The following is a 22,002-nucleotide window of genomic DNA, read 5'->3' on the forward strand; positions in this document are numbered from 1 at the left end:
CTCTCTCTCTCTCTCTCTCTCTCTCTCTCTCTCTCTCTCTCTCTCTCTCTCTCACATGTCCCCTCTTCCTTCTACTCAAAGGACCCCAACCACAGGTCATGCTCTCATCGCCTCTCTTAGTGTAATGGTCCTCTAATTGGTCTCTTTGCTTCAAGTTTCTTCCCATCTCAATCCATTCTCCATTCAGATGATTTTTCTAAAGCGTAGGTTTGCTCATATTATTCCCCTGCTTAGTGAACTCAGCTGCTTCCCCATTAGCTACAGAACGACATAGGAAGTCTTCTCTTTGGGACTTAAAGCTGTTTATAATCTGCCCCCTTCTTACCTTTCTAGCCTTCTTACACTTGACAGCCCTCCATATACCCTCGAATCCAGATTCATAGACCGACTGGCAGTTCCTCAATCACAACAGTCTATCTGCCATCTTTGTGTCTCTGTTTATAGACTGCCCCCTCATACCTGGAATGCTCTGATGCCTCACTCCACTTCTCAGCTTCCCTGGCTCCCTTTAACAGCTCACCTTCAGAGGCCATTCTGGCTTCTCCTTCCTCTGCTTATGGCTAAGGCATCTTTGATTAGCTTTCCAAAATGTTCGCCCTTCTTTCCTATTCAGAACCCTCTCCTAGAGCATTCAGGATTGAGGCAATTGCCTTGATTCCCACTTTTTAGGGGGGAGGGTTCTGTTCTGGGTGCTGGCCAATGACCCAGGGAGGCAGCAAACAGAGGAAATAAGATATGTGATGGCATGAAGGACCTCAGGATCCTCCATATTCAGAGGGCCCAGAACATCCCACTCCATCCCAGTACCTGTGACAACTCATGGACACGTATCACTCTTCCCAGGTTTATGAAGGATTTTCCCCACAACAACCCTATGGGATATATATTATGATTTCTACTTCACAGGTGAGGAAATTGAGGCTCAAAGACAAATAGTAAATGAGAGGCAAGTTCAAGCTTAGGTCCCTTGATTCTTTCCATCACACCAACATTCATTTTCTTTGCATTTTTCTTTCCTGCCTTCATGCTGTCTTGCTGTGCCTTCAAAACGGGCCCTTGTGTTCATTCTTCCCTACTTGCATCTGAATAAAAACGTTCTTGGCGGAGGGGAGACACAGGAAATGATACGATTTACCTGACCTTCTCCTCACCGGCCACAGCCAAGTTCATACACTTACCAAAGCTGGTTCCAGGCCTCAGACGTAAAATAAAAGTGCCATTTGTCATTATTCATTCAATGGAGTTCATGTACAATTTCTACTGAGCCCAGATGAGAGCCTTTCAGGAAAAGAGGGCTACATTCAACTAGAAAGAGTTTGCTAGTATTAGCAGGTGTCCAGAATTTTTAAAAAATCAATTCCTAAGAATGAGTTAAACTATAATTCAAGAGACATGGAAAGTCATCTGTTTGTCTGCTTGTCTCCCAGGAGAGTTGTGAGGATTAAATAAGAGAATATTTGTAAAGTTCAAAGTTCTTAGCATAATGCACATAGTAAAGACTGAAACATGTGTTCCCCTTTCTTCATCCATCCATCCACCCACCCATCCACCTATCTATCTGTTTGTCTGTCTGTCTATCCTGATCTATGTATTGATTTATATCTGCCTGCCTATCTTTCTCTTTCTCTGTATCTACCTATTTATCTCTGTATGTATTTATTTATATCGAGGTATCTATGTATGTATTCAACTTCTATCCATATGCATGCATGTATGTATCTCTATACTTGCCTATGTATACATATATCTACTTCTTCATTGATTTTTCTCTCTATCCATCTACCTGTTGGTTAATCTATCCATCTATCCATCTATTCATCCATTGATCATTCTCTCTCTGTCTCTCTTGGTCTCTCTGCCTCTGTCTCTGTCTGTCTTTGTCTCTGTCTCTGTCTCTTTGTTTCTGTCTCTCTCTCTGTCTCTTTGTCTCTGTCTCTCTCTCTCTGTGTCAGTCTCTCTCTGTGTCAGTCTCTCTCTCTGTGTCAGTCTCTCTCTCTGTGTCAGTCTCTCTCTCTGTGTCAGTCTCTCTCTCTCTCTCTCTCTCTCTCTCTCTCATAGACTTACAGAACTGCCTAGAGTGCTGAAAGGATCCCTACCCATGATCATATGGCTATTTTGTGTTAGAGAAAGAACCTGAACTCAGGTCTTCCTGATGCCAAGGCCAGCTTTCTGGCCATTAGTGCTGCCTCTCCTCTTATTCCCAGAGGATACTTGGCAAAACATTCATAGAAGGTCTTAGTTTGGTAAATATGACATTTCCTCTCCCTTTCCCTCTCCTTTTCCCTCTTCTCATTTTCCTTCTCCTTTTTCTCAATAAAAATAGTGAAATTATAACTCAGGCCCTGGAATACATATATAGTCCTCAGTTTCCTAAAATGTCAAGAGAGGTTTGGCAGTCATTCATTGTACTGACATTATTCCCAAAGTTAACTTAGTGAGCCACAGATACAAATTCACACAAAGACCAGTTTATCATTAATATGACCTCAAAGGAGCCTCCCAGATCAAGGACATGCAATAATGTTCAACTACAACAGGCAATTTTTCTGAAACACAAGCACTCTATAATCATGTGAAATCCTCTCACAAAACCAAAAAAATGTTTTTGCACTTCGTACATCACCTTTATAATCAATGAATTGCATAAAAGTTTAGAAAGAGCCCTGGTTGACAGAGATAAGTTCTTTGGCCAAAAAAATGCCAAAAGTGGTTTATTGTCTTTTTTTTCCCCTAAAAATTTAAAACCACAGTTAATTGCTTCATGAAGAAAAGCTTAAGAAGATGATAATTTTTTGACTTTGAATATAAGAAATTGAAGGTCATTTACAAATCAAATTCAGGAAGTTCTCATGAAACTTTTCATCTTTTCTAAGTAGCCATAGCATTTTCATTTAAAAAAGTGAGACTAGGTTGGTTGGTTGGTTTTAGAAGGAACTCTGGGAATTCAAAATGAGAAGGGGAGAAAAAGGTCAAGGGCGGTGGGGGTGAGGGAGTAAATTAGAGTCTGGTATGCTATGCACTACTTACCTTCAAAAGTCAAATAAAACTTTCCTCTGTCAAACCAAACGAGGGAAGGCTGTTCATTCTCTGTATGGTCAGGAGTTGAAGCGGGATGGGAAAGGTTAAGGAGAGGGAGAGAGAAGGACACAGTGTGAGTCACAGAGCAGGTCATTATTCTAATTATTGGGGAGAGGGAAGGAATTGCATGACATTAACGTGCGGGATGTTCCCATTGCCTTGAGAATTGAGGGAGCAGAAAGCAAAAAGCAAAGCTATGGAAGACTCGAGGGATGGGGAGTGGGGGAAGTTTTTGACTGCTTGACGTGGGATTGCTGGGGTGCATGGAGCGGGAGGAGGCGTCCTGGACATGCAAGCTGTATTAGCATATTTTAACTGCATTAGTTTGGGCAAGCCCATCCAGCAACTGCCATCCCCGGTTCACCTCAAAAAGCATCCCCTCCTGTGTTTAACTGGCTGTAGAGAACTATCAGTGAACAGAACAGAAATTGCTGTATTTAAAAGGAGCTCAATTCTGCCTTTAAATGCCATCAGAATTGCAGCAGGAACGTATGTTAAATTAAGACTTGTCCGAGATGCCTTTCGCCTCCCATCCCTTCTCCCTATAACCCTGGAGGTACGTGACTGCAAAATCCCCTTTATATGTTTGAGAAAAAAAGACTTTTCAGTGTTTTTTTTTAATAAAAAAAATAGATGAATATCTATACAAATCTCTGCGCTAACTCCTGAGCAGTTAAATTATTCCTTCCTTATCGATTCACAAAGCGAGAGCATCTCACCATTTCTCCGACCTTTTTACTGAGAAACTGCCATGCAAGATGGTGCTTTGTCATTTACCAAAGAAAAAAGAGAAATGTTGGTGGCGTGAGCCCTGGGCTGCACAGATACACGTACGAAATGTGTCTGAGTGGCACTGGACACTCATGGAGTGGAGAGCATGTCCATGAAAGTAGTAGGCATTCGGATGACAGAATGGCTCGGGTCATTACAAACAGAGATTGGGGGAGTCTCTTGGCTGGCACCATACCTTCAGGTGTTTCCCCGTGCCTTTCAAACGAAGGGAGCTTGCCATTAAAAACATCATCTTCTGACACCAGGAACCAAAGGAACATAAAGGAATGGGGGAGAAACAAAATAAAACAAAACAAAAAACACAAACACAAACCCAAGTGAAATCCAGCCACACACACCATATCTCAACAGAACACAAGGGAGGATTGGAATGGAAAGACAAACGGACAGAGTCATTGGGGTTGTGATGGGAATCTAGGGGACCAGTCAGGAGCTGCTGAGATCGACACCCAACGAGGCTGCTGCCTCCCCCCCTCCCTTGGAGCTCAAGGAAACAACAGCAACTTGGTTTCCTCATCCCTGAACGCGGACGGAGGTCCATCAGTCTCATCATATACATATCACATCATCTTCCAGAGCAGGTTGTTAAAGGGTTGATTCATGAGTCATTGACTTCTGCCAGTATATTTTTCTGCTCTGATGTCATTCCCAAGTGGTCAGACAGATACCCATCTACAAGAACACCAGGCTATGTGCGTGCCTATGGACAGCTCACCAGGGTGGTCCAGCATGCAGATTCCACGCCCCCTCCCACAGATATAGATAGAGAAAAGACAACAAAAATCCATCACAATAAAGCAAAAAGTGATTGAGCTGAGGCAAGGTAGGCTTTGTGGGAAAAGTCATGGGTTTGAAGGGAGAGGAGCTGGACTAGCATCCTCCCCCCCCTCTGCTGTTCTGTTTACTTCTTTGTGGTCTCAGTTTCCTCACTAGTAAAATGAAAATATTTGACTACATCATTTCCAAGGGGCCTTTCCACATTTCAGTCTATGACTGAAGGAGTCCTCTCCTCCCTCTCTACATACCCCCACCATTTGGTAGTGGTGGAGGTGGGAGTCTGGGTAAGGAACTCCTGGTATGGAGACTTTTTCCACTGATACAGATGGACAAGTCCTGAGCCTTTTATGGTATTGGAGAGCTCCTTGGGGACACTGAGAGGTTAAGGATTTTGTGCTGGGCACACAGGAGAGTGAACCCAGGTCTTCCTGCCTCCAGTTTCAGACCAGTTCTTTATCTACCACACGTCACCTCTCTCAGAATTTTCTTTTTGTACATCAGGTTCCAATTCATACAATCACACTGTCACCCACATTCAGGCAAACAGTATAAAATCTTCTTTTGGTATATTTAGAATTTCCTTCCCCAGGCTAGAAAATTCAGCTATCGAACCAAGAGGGATAGCATGATAGAGTTTGGGACATTGAATGTGAGATTGAGAAGACCTGAGTTCAAATCCACCCCCCAGACACTTACTAGCTGTTGTGACCTTGGGCAAAGGTGGTCCCTCAACCTTTCTGTCCTTCAGTCTTCTTATCTGTAAAGTGAGGGAGCTGGTTTGATGCCAGGTTCCTCTCACCTCTGAATCTATGCTCTTTGATTCTATGAGCAATGTGTTGGAGTTCTGTTTTTGTAATTTACTATCTGGCAAATGACTTCCCCTTTCTGGATCTGACTTTACTAATTTGTAAGGATGGGATTAGACTGGATGACCTCTGAGAGCCCCTTCCATTTCTAGATCCATGATCATAAGTCACTTAAATTCTTCAGAGCCTCAGTTTACCCCTATGTAAAAGTCTTGATCAGACTTGATTAGAGATGTCAGGCTCACAGCCTCCACAGTAGCAAGCAGCAGGTCAAACTCCAGCATGCCTGAACCAGATGAAAATGTAATTGGGAGAAGTTTAACAAAACAAATGAGAACGCCACACAACATAAGTAAATGGGAATTTGTGGTTTATAAGACAATATCTGACACTGCTGGGTTAGATTGCCTCTAAGTTCCCTTCTAGCTCTGAATCCATGAACCTATGATCAGTCTCGCCTTCTGCAAAATGAGAAGTTATGTCTAGCTATCTCCAACCATCCCTCCTGGGGGAGGAGGAATAAGAGGGGGAGGGGGAGAGGGCTTCTTTAACCGTGCTGGCTACTTCATAACAAATGGTTCTGTTTAACATAGAAATCCCCTTTTGTTTGTTTTGCCCTTGTAGCAATGACCTGTTAACTGTTTCCTTGGCTTTTCCACAGTGCTAATTTGCATCTTCTTCCTCTTTTAATCCATCAATAAGCCACCCAGAGGTTTCTCCAGCCCTCCATCTCCCATGCTGGAGCCCTGGCACTATTTATTAACATAGAAGAGCAAGGAATAATAATTTTAGCGCAATAATAGACCCCTGAGCATCATCGCCCATCTAGCACCAGCAACCCCTGCTCCTGACAGACCTGCAACTTCACACATCAGTGTTGGAGGTGGGGAGGTACGCCAAGTGGAACCCTTGGACCAAATTCAGGTAGGTGAGGAATGGGAGTTGGCTTCCCAAGTCTAGTGTGACCTCTATGCTGTTCTCATGTAAGTACAAAATCAACTGGAGGAGACATTAAAAAAGAATGTGTCTCAGGCATGAACTTGAAGCCCACCCCTGGAATTCCCCAAATGAGGCATGAAAATATTCTAGAAGTGAAATCCTTTTCTGGAAAACATCCTAAGCTTTATATTCTAAATACAAACACGAAGACCACGTAAGACTGCTTAAATGGCTCTAGATTGGCCTTCAAACGCAACAAGGAGGTGACTAACTCTTAGAGGGAAGTGATTTCTTGAATATGTCTGGCATTTGGGGGATCTCTGCAGGGTCCTTTGGGTTCTCAGGTAAATGATCTTCTTCAGTTATACCAGCTGAGATCGAGGTCTTTAGCACAAGGTTCATCCACCTCTGGAAATGTCTATGGGGTAGTATAGCCAGCTGCCAGAGTTTAGCCTGAAGGGTCCCAGAATTCTCAAGTTGGAAGGATTTCAGAGGCTATCTGGTCTATTCCATTATCTCAGGGGTTCCCAAAAACTTTTTTGGCCTCCCACCCCCTTTCCAGAAAAAATATTACTTAGCCCCCTGGAAATTAATTTTTAAAAAAATTTTAATAGCAATTAATAGGAAAGATAAATGCCCCTGTGGCCATCACCTCCCACATCAGATCACTGCAGCACCCACCAGGGGGCGGTAGCGCCCACTTTGGGAATCGCTGCATTATCTCAATAAGAATTCCTCCTACAAGATCCTTGGCCAGTGGTCATCCAGTCTTTGCTTCTTTGCTTGAAATCTCTAGTTGGGGTCTAAGTGGCTCATTCCATTTTGGGACAGTGCTAATTGTTTTTCTTAACATCAAACTTAGGTTTGGGGCCACTCACATGTCTCATCCTTCTTCTACTTGGGAGCCCTTCAAGTTTCTGAATGCAGCCCAAGCCTAGATTTCTTTGCTGCTGCATCATTCTCTTGACTCATCTAATTCACAGGCAAATGTGGACAATTTCCAATCCTCCACAGAAAGCCAAAGATGGCTATCATACCCTACCTAAGTTTTCCCTTCCACAAGGTAAACATTCCCAGTTCTTTTAACTACCTCATGGAGTATGGATTCCAGGCCCTTCACCAACATCTTCATTGCCTTCTTGTTGATGATAATAAAAACTACTGGTTCTTACATAACTTTACAGTTTATAAAAGTACTTTCTACAAATATCTCGACTTCATCCTATCAACACCCTTGGAAAGCAGGTGCTCTTACTATTCCCAGTTTATAGTAAAGAAACTGAGGCAGACAAAGGTTAAGTATCTTGCTAGTAAGTATCTAAGGCTGAATTTGAACCTAGTTCTTTCTGAGTTGGCATAATCATGGAACCCTGATTCTATCCACTTCCCAAATAGCTGCCTTGATATTTTCCTTCCATTCAATGTGTTTCCTATATAATGAAGTATCGGGGGCTGAACATTATGATTTAAATTGCAGTCTGATGGGAGCTATTATGTCCCAATGAGGTCCATTGGAAAGAGGAATGAAACCAAAGGATCTGGGTTCCATTTCTACCCTACTATCTGCTCTCTCTGTGGCTTCATGAAATTAAGGCAATTACACTTAACCTCCCCAGACCTCAGTTTTGCTCATTTTGTGAAATCAGAGGACTTAATGAGATGGCGTGTGAGGTCTGCTCCAACAATAGATTCAAAAAGTTAAGGTCATCTGAGCCATAATTCTGGATTTCACATCTCTCTTAATGCAGCCTAAGGGTTTCTCAGCTTCCACATCATCCTTTGGCTTTCTTAGCCTCCACATCACCTTTTGGACCCATTTAATTCACAGTCTAAAGAGGAAGTCGTGGCAGAGGAGAACTCACAGCATCTTCCAGGAGGTAGGAAGACCATCGATTACATTAATGTCCACTACAATCCTCTTACCAGAATGATCAAGAGCCTCTGGTGCTCCTCTTTGGTCCAGTAGGAGATAACAGGTTAAGGCTACACCTTGCTTATAGGATCAAAGGTCCAAAATTGGAAGGAACCTCAGGGGCCATCTAGTTCAACCCTCTCATTTTCCCATGGAGGAAAGAGGCCTGAGGAGGTAAGTGATTTCCCCAGGCAGGTATCAAAGCTGGATTTGGACCTGGTTCCTTTGGATTTTAAATATTAACCTCCTTAAAAGTGAGAAGGCGCAGATGTTCCCATTTGTTGAGTCAACAGGATATGCAAGTAGTTCCCTAAAGGTTGAAAAGAATCCTTGAGATGATTCTTGAAGGCTCCAAAAGGACTTAGTGAAGGAGCAATCTTCAGGGATGGGAAAATGAATGGCTCTTATTTAATCCATTCACTTGGTCCGAGTTCATTAAGGCTTCCTGTGGGCAATGCATTGAGCTTTGGTGCTGAGGAGGTCAGGACTGGGACTAGACCTATAATTTCATCACTGTGGGGAGCTCCAAGGGAGGAACCCCCTTGACCAATGCAGGGCAGCATCTTCTTTGTAACTGAGAGTCTCAGAGAGCTGCCTAGAGAGTGCTGAGGACCAGTTAGTAGGTCTCAGAGACAAGATTCAAACCCAGATCTTCCTAGAGTCAAGGTCAGCTCTCTATCCTCTCCATGTTGCCCTTTGCTAGAAAGCTGCAAAGCCAAATATCCTGCCTTAGTGGAAAAGTAAGGATATTGTGTGTGCTTAGTGTGGAGGAATAAGAGCCTTTTAAGCATGACCTAGGAAGTAATTGCAATTCAACTTGGAGCGAGGAATTTGTTTACTACTCCCTGTTCTCTAATCGGGATTTCATCACTCCTTTTAGAGACACTATTGTAAGGGAAAAATAAGGTATACATCAAATCCCATTATATTTCCTTTCTCATAATTAATAAATGCTGATTGTTAAATCTCTCATAGCAGAGCTTCTTGGCATTACTGATGGGCATTACTTAGATAGATATTGTAAACTTCTTTCCTTCCTTGGTCTATCTACCCAGAAACAAAAATATGGAAGACTTTTCAGGAATGTGCCCCATTTTAGAATCTCTGCTGCCCTTTGCAGACCTAAAAAATTGGGAGGAAAGCACCCCAAGTTTCAGAGAACAGGACCAAAGTCCAACCTTAGAAACTGACATTAAATGAACACATATTACTTTTGTTCACATTCTTGGGACACTCTTCCTTTGATGCCAAATCCAAAAATGAACTCACCATTGTGGGAAGGCTTTCTGACTTTCTTTTAGGGGTCGATAACCTCTATGGGAGACCATTGGATGGGACAGGAAAGGATAACTTCTAAGGTGACTTCTCACTTCATGATGCTTTGAGCCTTTGAAAAGATGACTACTCATTTATGATGGCAAACTGGATAGAGGATATTATTTAAGTTGTGGATGATGTACAAGAATCCAGCAATGAAAGGGACCCACAAATATCTCCATTTTGGGCCCTGAAGTCATGAGAATAGATCTGGGGTTCTCCAGCCAGACTGTTAGCGACCAGTACAAATGGAGTTCAGTTACAGAAGAATATGACTCACGATCACAAGCTGAGAAGAAGAGATTAAGGGTTGAATTTTTGATCATTGGAAAGAGAGGACAACTTTTTAGGATAGAATTGTTTCTTTCATTTTCATAATTCCATCTCAGAATCATAGGTTCTTGGAGTTGGAAGAGACCCATCCTGATCAACCCTTGCCTGGACAAAACTCCCTCCATCACACAAGTCCAGCTCTCATGGGTCTCCATATAAGGTAACCCACTACATCTCCACTGGGATTCTAGTAATTGTTTAAAAAATTTCTTTATAGCTACTTCCTTTTGACACTATTCACTGTCCCGGTAACTTTCCAAACTAAAACATCCCTAGCTAGCTACCACTTTCCTCCACCATTAGAATATAAGTTCCTTAAAGCAGGGAATGTGTCTGCTTTTGTATTTGTATCCAATAATTTAGCACAGTGCTTGACTCATAGAAAAAAACTTAACAAATCCTTGTTCATTCATTCATTCATTCATTCATTCATTCATTGTTGAGTTTGTCTCTTTCTCTTATACTCATCTCCTAAGTTGCTCCATGTTTAGGAAGCCATGAGTGTGGTACAAAAGAAAGAATGCTGGTTCTGGAGACCAGAGGGTCCAAATCTTGCATCTGACACTAAATCTTCTTGGATCTCAGTTTCCTCTAAAAGAAGGAAGTTGAACTAAATGACCTTTCAAGGCTCTTGTGGCTCTAATTTGTTTCTTGGGAACCCACAGAATAAGTCCAGTCATTTACATAAAAGGAATAGATTTTTTTATCAAAACCCCAAAATACTCCAATTTTGGAGTATAAATGATGGCTTGTAGCCGTCATCAGAGATGGAAAGGCTGTAAAAAAAGAACCCGTCTCTACAGAATCCATCTCAGAACTTTACATTCATGCCTCCCAGGATAGTAAAGTTTCAACTGTGTGGCTCTTGGGGATTTAACACAATTTTCCTGCCTCAATCTGAAATGACATAGCCTCAGATCAACTTATTCTGTGCATTGTTCCTGCATCCTCCCTGGTTTTGATTCTACTGTCATAGTCAGTACTGAGGAAAGATTATAGGGGTAAGAAGAAAACATACACACATTTAAAAACACACACACACACACACACACATGCACACACACAAAACATGTCCTCATTGTTTCCAGAAATGTTACTGGAAACCTTCCCGATTTTACCCACCCTTGTCATTTAGCCCATGAGAAATGCAGGCTGCATGGGGCCAAAGTCTATCCTGAATAAAGCCCTCGTTGCCAAGTCATCCAAGCCCATCCTGTCTCTCCAGAGGGATTGTGCTATATGAGAAGCTGCTGAATGGCCAGTCAGCTGAGAGTGGGTGAATTCGCTGCTGTAAGGTGACCCGTACATAGCAGGAGGAAATAAAGAACGTAGTGGGCAATGCACAGAGAGAATGGAAACCAAACAAAAAGCTCAGAGTCAGAAATGGAATCAAATCCAATCCAAATACTCCTCAGCAAATAAAGCAAGGTGACAGCTTCACAGTCCATCTCTGTTGTTTTTCAAAGAAGGAAAACCAGCCACATTGCGAATAAGAAGAGGTTGGCACAATTTGGGGTTCCTGCTGCAGGGAGGATAGAAACATATTGTGCACACTTTGGACATCATCCAACTCAAAGACTTGCCATTGAAAAAACTGAAAGCCCCCACTGCACTCCAGTCCTGCATTAGACAGTTAATCGGAGGTTACTCTGGGTAGGCATTCTGTGTGACAGTTCCCTCCTCTTCCTCTCCAACCAACAAGGCAAATTAGATGGAGTGGGCAGAACAGCTGGTGCCAGAAAAGATGGTGAGAGTGGGAAGGGGGCAAATGGATAGGAGTAGCAATTGAGCAAGGAGTATGTAGGCGGCACAGTTGGATGAGATGACACGGGTCCAAGGACAACGGGAAGGAACCAGGAGTACTCTAGGTATTGTGAGCTAGTCCATAAAACTGGAAGTGTGGAGCTGGAGAAGAATGAATTTAAATGCTAGAAAGGGTGAAAAGAGTCTTAAGGAGAAAAGGAAAACCATGAGGAGACACAGTAGCTCTGCTGGGAAGGGGAAATGAGATCATGCATGAGAAAACAAGGGAAATGGGGTGGGGGAGAGGAACCAGATGGAACAAGTAATGGCCAAGAGGTGCCCTAGAGTCTTAGCTTTGGAAAGAGGGAAGAGCAGATCAAGGGAAAGTCGGGACATCAGACACTTGGGAAAACCATCCAGCTCTTTGCCTTTATACCATCTATAACACAAACAATGTATGATGGTGCCAGAAATGGATTCATTTTTCTTAGCAAGTCTAGGATGTGTCAATAACACAGTGGCATAAACAGAAAATTCTGTTTAATTCTCAGAATGCCATAGTTTCTACCATCCATCCACATAAGGATAAACAAAAATGACTTAAGAATGAATGAAAAAAAGAAAAAAAAAGATTCCTCAGATTGCTATTTCTGGCGGGGGATTTTAATAAACATTTTTCCAAAAGAAGAATGTTTAGGCAAGTGTTATGGAAAAGAAAATCTCAATTATAGAACCTTCTTTGGACATTTGTACTATTTAGCAAAATATTAGTAGCTTTATGTGTGATGGAGTAAGAAAATTCCTGCAAAATACAAGTGTTAGTTATCATCACTTTTTCTTGTATTTTTTTCTTGCCAGAGAGGGACAGAGGGGGTAAAACACTTTGCCTTCTTTGCTGAGAAGGAAGAGTCAGATGAGATTGGCAACACACACAGCAAGACAAGTTTGATCAGAACCAAGGGGCCTCAGGGACTTTCAGAGTAGATAAGTAAGCCAGTCCAACCTACAGAGAGATGAAAAGGGCAGAGATTGCTTTTGGTTTTTTGTTTTTACCAACAGTAGGCGTCGTGGCTGCGCTCAGGGAGTTGGTGGACGATATAGATGATGTGCTCTCTGCCCGGGCAAGGGGTGCGATTGGAGGAGGACTCGAAGAATGTATGGGAGGGCTAAAAGGTCTGGACTGTAGGAAGAAGAAGAAGAAAAGTTACAAAAAGTTAGATACACGGATTATGGTGTTTTCCTTGAAATAGTAGACTATGATATAATTCACTTAGTTGTTTCTGTTTCTTAACTTCTGCATATTCAATAGCAATTGGCTGTATCATCCTCAGCAGGGGATTGGTTGTCCTACCTTTGCTTGAAGATTCTGGGATCTGGGGGGTGGCTCATACTTTGAGAAGCCCGAGAGGGGGGCATCAATGGCTATCTTCACCTATTTGTCATGAAGGAGGAGGGATGGGATTTATTCCGGTTGGTCTTCAAGGGCAGGACGAGTAATGATGGGTAGAAATTTCAAAGGGGGCAGATTTAGGCTCAAAAGAAGGACAAATGAATAATCAGAATTATTCGGAAGTGGAAAGGGCTGCTCCAGGAGCTAGTGGGTCTCTCCTCCTTGAAGGCATCAAAGGTGAAGCTAGACTGCCATTTATTCAAGGATTTGTACAGAGAATATGGGTTCAGATGTCAGTAGAACCAGATGGCTACTGGAGGTCCCTTTTCAATTCGGAGGTTCTGTGACCTCTGGAACTTGGCCATCCCTCTTTTGCCCAGCTCAAACCTTTAGCCAATTTTTCTTTACAGTGAATAAATCTGCTCTTCTGGTTCTGCCCTTGGAGACAAGCTGCATGAGACCGATCCCAGATCCCCTTAGACTAGGGATTCATAACCTTTCTTGTGTCACAGATCTCATCAGGGTTATAGATTTATTACACTCGTTGCCTCGGTTTTCGAGTAAGGATTGCTGCTTAGATAAGAGCTGGACCACCTGCTCTCTGAGATTCCTTCCATCTCATTTGGAATCAGAAATTCTATGAGAGTGAAACATGCTCAAAGGATGAAAGCTCAATGCCAGGAAAGTTTCTCAATAATTAGAACTGGGTCTTCACATGGGATATATGCTGTGGACAGGCCTGGCTTTGGAGTCAAGGAGGAGGTTAGTTCAAACCCCAATCTAGATACTTGTGTCTTTTACTTGACTTCTCTGGTCCTCAGTTTTCCCATCTGTAAAATGGGGGTAATTAAAAATGAAAATCAAATAAGAGGATATAGCTGTAAAGCCTTTTGCAAACCTTAAAAATCTGTACAAATGTTAAGTATTATTATTATTTTCGTGAAACAATGAGCTGCCTTTTTATGGGAGGCGTCCAAGCTTTCAGAAGCTGAACAACTACTTGTCAGTAATGTTGTAGAGAGGATTCGTTTATGTAGATGATGGAGCTCTTTAGGCTTTGCAAAGCACTTTACAAATTTTCTCATTTTATCCTCATGATTGACCTGAGAGGTAGGTGCTGTTATTATTATTTTATTGATGAGGAAACTGAGGCTGGCAGAAGTTAAATGACTTGTCCAAGGTCATATAGCTAGTCAATGTCTGAGGCCAAAGTCAAACTCAGGTCTTCCTAAGTCTGAACCCAGCCCACTGTGATGTTTAGATGCCTCCAGGTGAGGTTACAAAGAAAAAAAAATATGCAGTTTTTGTACTATAGGAGTTATGACTAAGGATGTCCTCTCGGGGGCAGCCAGATGGGTAGCCAGATGGCATGTAATCAAATTGGAGTTCAAATTCTCCTTCTGATATTTATTAGCTGAAAGCCCAATGCCAATCTTTAAGTTTTTTGAGCCTCAGTTTTGTCATCTGTCAAGTGGGCATTATAATAGCCAGATCAGCACTTCTCCCCCTTCACAGAGCAGTTGTGAAGACTGAAGGAGGTCATTAATTCACAACTTGGAAAGGTTTCCTGTGCAATGGAGATCAGTTCTGATTTGAACCCCTGTTTCGAGGGCACGAGTGTCACAATCTGGGGAAGGCCAAGGAGCTTGGCCTCTTAACCTGGGGAGGGGTGGTGTCTATGAACTTAAAAAATACTCTATTCGGATACTTTGATTCCTAGAGGAGGAAATGCTAAACATTTGGGGTTTTCTTGGCAGAGACACTGGAGAGGTCTGCCATATTCTTCTCCAGCTCATTTTACAGATGAGGAAACTGAGGCAAACAGGGTGAAGTCACTCGCCCAGGATCACTCAGTTAGTAAGTGTCTGAGACCAGATATGAACTCAGGTCTTCCTAAATCCAGTCCTTAGAGTCTATCCACTGTACCGCCAAGCGGTATATATAAATATATACTTAAATACACGTCATAAATCAATATACACTTACCTGCATATACGAATACACGCATATGGATAAATCCATACAAAACGTATCCACATGTAAATATATTACGCTCACACAGAGAAATCGAATTGCTTCTATTTCTAAATACATACCCACAGACACTACTTATATATGGAAATACACACACACACGTAGATTTACATGCAAACAGACACACTAGCTAGAAGCCGTGAAAGCCCCAGTATCTGGGGAAATAGGAGAACCTTTGTTTAATTCTGTGGGGACAGCTGGGTGGCTTAGAGAACTGAGAGCCAAGCCTAAGGACAAAAGGTCTTGGGTTCAAATTCAGCCTCAGATACTTCCTAGCTGTGTGACCTTGGGCAAGTCCCTTAACCCCCACTGCCCAGTCCTTACTGCTCTTCTGCCTTGGAACCAATACTTATTGATCGTTGATTCTATTGATCCTAAGACAGGGGGTGAGGGTTAAAACCACCCCTTATAAATCAAAAATCTAATTCTGTGAGGTCTGAACTGAGTCTTGAAGGAATCTGGAGGCCAGAAGAGACACGGCTGCCAATCACAGCTGACATTTATCAAGAACTAAAGTTAGGTTTGCCAAACCCTGGCCATCCGCCATCTCATTTGACCCTGGCAGTAGGCCTGTGAGGCAGTTTATCAGCCCCATTTTCCGGCTGTAGAAACTGAGGCTGAAAGTAGGCAGGTAACTCCTTGGGTCACCCAGCTGGCATGAGGATCTGAAGCAGGATTTGAACCCAGGACATCTTGGTTCCTGCCTTCATCACTCTCTACTTCCTGCTGCCTCAGTATCTCCCGGAGTCATGGTGCTAGTTATAGCATGGCACGGATACTATTAGAATTCCAGCCCTGAGACTCTTCCCGAGTTGCCCCGTTTGCCCACCCTCACCAGGCTCTTTGAGCCCCCCACGCGATTCCTCGGGTGAACAGGAAAGCCAGATAACAAGGACAAAAGAGATGGGCACCTACCACGTCTCCCACTCCGGGCTTGCCGGGAGGCAGCTTGGGTCTGGACGGAGGTCGAGGAGGTGGCGGTGGCGGCGTAGTCCCGCTGCTGCAGTGGGCTGAGGGGGTGGCAGGCCGGGCCGGGGACGATGCGCCTACAAACAAGCGGGGAAATCGTCAGGCTGGACAGCTCCGCCTCCAGTAGCGCCTCCCACCTCCCGCCGCCCGCAAGGAGCAGCCAAGCATCCTCCCGACATGCAAGCCTTTCCCCTCCCCAGCCAGCCAGAGCCCCGCAGCCTACTCATCACAGAAGCAGAGCACGACACCAAACGCCACACTACGTCACGGGTGTGCTTCTAAGGACACTGGCATGGGATCGAGGATGCTAACGAAGGATGCTGAGCCTCTGTGCTCCCATCTGTCCAATGGGTGTGATCCCAGCATCTTCCTCACAAGACTTGGAGGAGAGATGATGGGATACAAATGCCTCCCCCTCAACCCCCTCCAGGCAATTCCTCCCATGGCTTTCTTTTCAGACAGAAGGCTCAGCATTTATTAGAACTCTTTTGCCTGGAGCTCCCTTGCCTTTCTATCCCAGACCAGGGACACACATGCTCAGTGAATTCCCATATTCTCCCTGCAGCTTTCACAATTTGATGCTCTCAGATGTCAAGGTGTTGGTCTCCCCTCCAGTGATACCAATATCCACCCTTGCATGGTGGGGGTCAGGGTCTTTGAGGAGTTGCCTGGAGGGGGGGAAATCCTTAGCCCGGGGCATGGCCAAGTGGGTGAGGCTCTTTCTGGAACATAGCTGGCTTGGCTTCTGGAGAGAGAACGCTGACCATCGCCCCATGGGCATTCAAAGGCTCTCCCCAGCCTGGCACCTCTAGAGCCCATGACATATGTGCCTGGGAACTTTACAGAAGCCAGACCATCTGCCCATAAAGAGGTGCTGTTGGTGTACAAATTTATACACACCAGGCTGGCCTGAATCTGAAGCCACACTGCTCACCACTGCCCTATGCAAGCTTTCAATATGGCGAGCCGGGCTTTCCCAGTCTTCACTTCCTATACTTGCCTTCCCATAAACCTCCCCATACTCCTCCCCCAACCCCTTCAATCCAACCAAAGACAATAGAGTCCAGCGTTTCTAGATGGAAATCACAGACAGAATGGAAGAGCTTAATAGCCATCTCTTCTCTGAGGGTACCTTAAAAGGTGCCTGTCGTCATTGATTGGGAATCAGAGTGGAATCTCTGGCATATTTCAATAGGCTCCTATTTACCAGCCTCCACAGCCTCTTGACAAGGTTCTCATGCACCACAAGTGCAGGGGTAACCCCAGATTGAGATGATTGATGGATGGATGGATGGACTGCCAACAAAGTCAGTTTGAGAATCCATCAACTGACATCTTCCTCCTCTGAAAAAGTCAGCCTAATTGCATTTCCCTTTTAGGATGCCAAGGACAACTAGATTAAGAAATAGGAAGCCAGACAGCGAGTCTGAAGCTGAACACGGACACACACTGGGGTTGGTGCAGTCAGGGATTCTAAGTACTTTAAGTCCCTCCTGGGTGGTACATGGATGTGCTGGAGCCAGCTCACACAGGCTCAAGAGAGCTGATTGTCAAGTTTTCAGTGAGATTGTTATTTGTGCCTCTGAAATGGACACAAACTGGGGCATGATTTATTTTCTTGTTGATTGTCTAGAGTTTAGAACATGATGGAGAAAATGTTAAGAATGTAGATTAAATTTGAAACTGAATTGGGCATATATACTCCCCCCACCACCCCTCTAGCTGGTTGTTAAATATTTACCAGCACACCACTGATGGTTATCCTCGAGGCTCAGCTAACAATCTGACATGTTAAATCATCTAAAAATACCATTTTGTGGTTCAGAGACATTTCCTTTCTCAGTTCCAAAACCCTTCTGGAACTTCCTAGCTTTATTTGGGATAATAAGGATGAAGCCATCCCAAGAAAATATGACAAAATATAGCTTGGTGGATCAGGGAGCTGGATTTGTAATTAGGAAGATCTGAGTTCAAATCCTACCTCTGATACTTACTGTATGACTCTCAGTAAGACATTTAACCTTTAGCTTCCTCATCTGTAAAATGGAGGAGTTGGACTCAATGAATTTTAAGGCCTATGACCCTTTTTCCTTTTTAGTTTTCTTATCTATAAAATGAGGAAAATAATAATGCCTACCTCATAGGATTATTGTGAGGATCAAACACCTAAAACACGTGTGTACATATGTGTGGGTTAATATATACAAAACATGCATATGTATCAACATTAGATTGTTAACTTATAAAACAGGCACATGTCCATTAGAATAAAGCTGGCACTGCATGCTAACACATGTGTAAATGTGTATGCGTGTCATACCAGACATATGTCAACACAACCAAAGTATATGGGTTATGCATAAAACATGTATGTACATGTCAACACACACATGGCACGTGTATACACGTTAACACAACTGTGGCCATAAATTAACATAAACATGTATCCACATGTTAATATACATATAAAACTTTATATACATGTCATGTGTTATTGCTTAGTCAGTCATGTTTGAAGCCTCAGGATCCCTTTGGGGATTTTCTTGGCCAAGATATTAGAATGGTTTGCCATTTCCTTCTCCAGCTCATTTTATAGATGAAGAAACTGAGGTAAACAGGATTAAGTGACTTGCCCAGGGTCACACAGCTAATTGGTGTCTGAAGCCAGATTTGAACTCAGGAAAATGAGTTTTCCTGATTCTGGGCTCAGTCCTCTATCCACCGAACCACCAAGCTGCCTTTTTTGAAGACTAGGTCTCCTTATCTCACCCAGGCTGGAATTAGAGTGGCCATTTGCCAGCCCAAAACAACTAGTTACGGCTATAAGGGAACTTTCACCTGCTCCATAGTTTACCTCCAGCTGGTTGGACCCTTCTTGGGCAACATGGACATCTCCGAGATCGGGAGTCCACCAGGAGTAGTGACTGCAGCTGGGCCTGGCCACTTCTAGCTTCAATCACTTTCTTTTCCAGCTTTCTCTATCCTACATGTCTTTTGTCTTTGGCCACATCCCTCGTGACAGAATTTTCTGAGTACGTTTGCCAGGGCCTGATGCAAAGTTGTCCTTGGCTTTTACGTTAGTGGGTCGATCTGATGCAGTGAATGTTTTCAGCTGACAGTCAATAGACAAAGACAAGGATTGAACCAACAGCAAAGTCTTTGTTGGCAGGTGTCATAATTTAGGATTTGGGCTTCTTTTGTTCTAGTCTTTTTTTTTTTTACAGAATGAAGGGAGTTCATCCATCCATTTTCTCTCCTTTAAGATAGGCTACTCCAAAAATCATGCTAGAAAAAAGGAGTTCAATCATGTGCCCTTTTCTCAAATATCCCCCAGATAATGACATTTTAAATGCATCTCATAAAGCCTCAGAGAACCCTGAAAGCTGGTTCTGAGTGAGAAGGCTCGTTGGTGGGCTGGGTGCCAACACCAGCCATTGAAAAGTAACAACGCAGGCATCCAGTTTGATCGTACATCCCACTCCCCCTAAAACCTTAGCTGAACTATAAGTGTACTATTGGGGAAAACATAGAATGAGGTTATTATTTGGGGTCAGGAAGACCTAGGTTCAAATCCCTTGCCCTTCCTCTCAAGAATTTCTTGGCTGTATGATCCTGAGCAAATCATTTAGTCTCTCTGCATCCTCAGTTCTCTTATCTGTAAAATGGGGCTCTTAATACTTGGAATATCTACCTTACCAAGCAGTTGTGAGATGCAGATGATACAATGCATGTAAAAAAGCACCCCAGTAAGATCTTAAAATAAAAATGAATACTAAAAATAAAAATTAATAAGGTTATTAAGAGAGTATTTTAGAAGCAATAGGACATTGCATGGAAACATGTAATCTTCATTGCTAGAAGGAATGGCCAAATTGTTGGGCTCAGAGACTCCTTTAGGTATTTGAGAGGAAATTTATAAATCAGGGTCTTTCTCATGGAACCAGAGCAAGGGGGGGTGGCCTTGGGAAGCATTTCACAAAGGTATTTTTTGGTCCAGCTCTAGGGAGCACAGTGGTATCCCAGATGGCAACATGGCTGGGGGTGGGAGGTGGAAACTGGATGGGATGTGAAGGAAGCATGTTCTGGGGTCAGCAAGTTATGAAGAGTTAGGTGAATTTGTATTCATCATCTACGTATCCCTACCTGGCCTGAACCAGGTCAATGAGGCCATTGCTTCTAGATGGGGAATGCTGATCAACTGTCCATGGCTCCACTTATCATCCATGGGATTTCCCTGGCCACTGTTGCCCTCTAGGTGTGGCCTTCCTCTATCAGAATGTAAATTTTTTTAAGGGTAGGGACTGTTACTTTTGCATTTGTCACTAGTGTTTAGCACAATGCTTGACACACAGCCCTTACTACACGCTTTTCATTCATTCAGATGGAATTAGAAATTCCAACTTCTAAAAAGTGTGTCTACCTGCGGATATTATTATTTCCGTATCTGTTTCCTTCCTGATCTTCTACAGTGGTATCTTCACCATCAAGAATCTTCCCAGAAAGTAACCAGGACACTCTTCATGTTTGATTAGATATTTATGGTGATTTTATGATATGAATAAGGGTCAATAGATTTGGAACATCCCTGTTCTAGCTGACATGTAGTCCTTTCAGATTATACCAGTCTGGAATTTCAACTCTATTTCTTTTTTTTAGCCCTTATCTTCCACCTTAAATCAATAATGAATATTGGTTCCAAGGCAGAAGAGTGGTAAGGGCTAGGCAATGGGGGCGATGTGACTTGCCCAATGTCACACAGCTAGGAAGTGTTTGAAGCCAAATTTGAATCCAGGTCTTCATATTTCTCCTGGCTTTCAATTCACTGAACCACCAAGTTGCCCCTCAATTCTATTTCCACAGGAACCCCTAAAAACCCCATGCCCATTCCTGATAGCCAACCAGCCATTCTAAAGATGAATGGTCAAGACAATCAGTGATGGTGCATCTTGCTGAAGATGAGCTTAAGAACAGGAACTGGGGGTGAGATGATACATTTTCCACACTAAGGATGGATTGCTGTGGGCCACTTTTCATGTTCCTTGATTTCTTTCCTCCAGAGTGTCAGCAGTTGGGCAGGATTGCCCTCCATATTGCTAGAAATGGAATTAGGGTCAAAGTGTGTACTTAGAAAATCTGGTCACTAGCTGAGTATGACTGATTAAGTTCTATAAATTCCAGGATTCTTATCTGTAAAATGGGGGTGTTAACATTTGAACTGCCTACTTTAAAGAGTTGTAATAAGCAAAGTTATTTGCAAACTTTAAGAAATTGGGAGCTTTGCTTAACAACAATAATTGTTGTTAATGATAACTGTTAAGAATAGCAACAGTAATAATTGGTGTTAACAACATTAATTTTAATAATTCGTGGGGCAGCTAGGTGCCCCAATGGATAAAGAGCTAGACCTGGATATGGGTTCAAATTTGGCCTCACACACTTCCTAACTGTAGGACCTTGGGCAAGTCACTTAACCCCTAATGCTTAGCTCTTATCATTCTTTTGCCTTGGAACCAATATGCAATATTGATTCTAAGGAAGAAGGTTAGGTTTTTTTAATAGTTATTAATAATAATTACTAATAACAGGCAGAATGGCATAGTGGAAATAGGGAGCAGCCCTCAAAACCAGGATGATCCGAGTTCAAGTTCTACCTCTGACAATAAATATTGCGAAACCCTCGGCAAGACCTTCAGCTTTTGATGCCCTAGGTTACTCTCTGAAAATCTGTATTGCAGAGAATATACCAACCTGTATTGATAGATAAGTTTCCTCACCCGAGATCCTATTTCTTGTACTAATGAAACCATAGAAACAGTTCTTTTCAATAATATTATATGATATATGATTCTCTGTTTTCCTTCAGGACTCAGCTCCAGCACTGCCTCCCAAAAGAAACTTTTGGTGATATCCTT

The 22,002-nt window shown here is 43.0% G+C and overlaps 1 protein-coding gene across 1 annotated transcript in view; it reads right to left on the minus strand.

Annotated features, from left to right (window-relative positions):
- SGIP1 (SH3GL interacting endocytic adaptor 1) overlaps positions 1–22,002 on the minus strand; it is a 169,263-nt gene that overhangs the window by 40,430 nt on the left and 106,831 nt on the right. The window contains exons 16-19 of the mRNA XM_044674763.1: positions 16,037–16,167; positions 12,751–12,877; positions 4,046–4,105; positions 3,028–3,087 (exon numbers count right to left, since the gene is read on the minus strand). Of these exons, the coding sequence (XP_044530698.1) occupies positions 3,028–3,087; positions 4,046–4,105; positions 12,751–12,877; positions 16,037–16,167 (378 nt within the window). The remainder of the gene's footprint in view (positions 1–3,027; positions 3,088–4,045; positions 4,106–12,750; positions 12,878–16,036; positions 16,168–22,002) is intronic.

Source organism: Gracilinanus agilis, chromosome 4 (assembly GCF_016433145.1).
Source record: "Gracilinanus agilis isolate LMUSP501 chromosome 4, AgileGrace, whole genome shotgun sequence".
NCBI lineage: Eukaryota > Metazoa > Chordata > Mammalia > Didelphimorphia > Didelphidae > Gracilinanus > Gracilinanus agilis.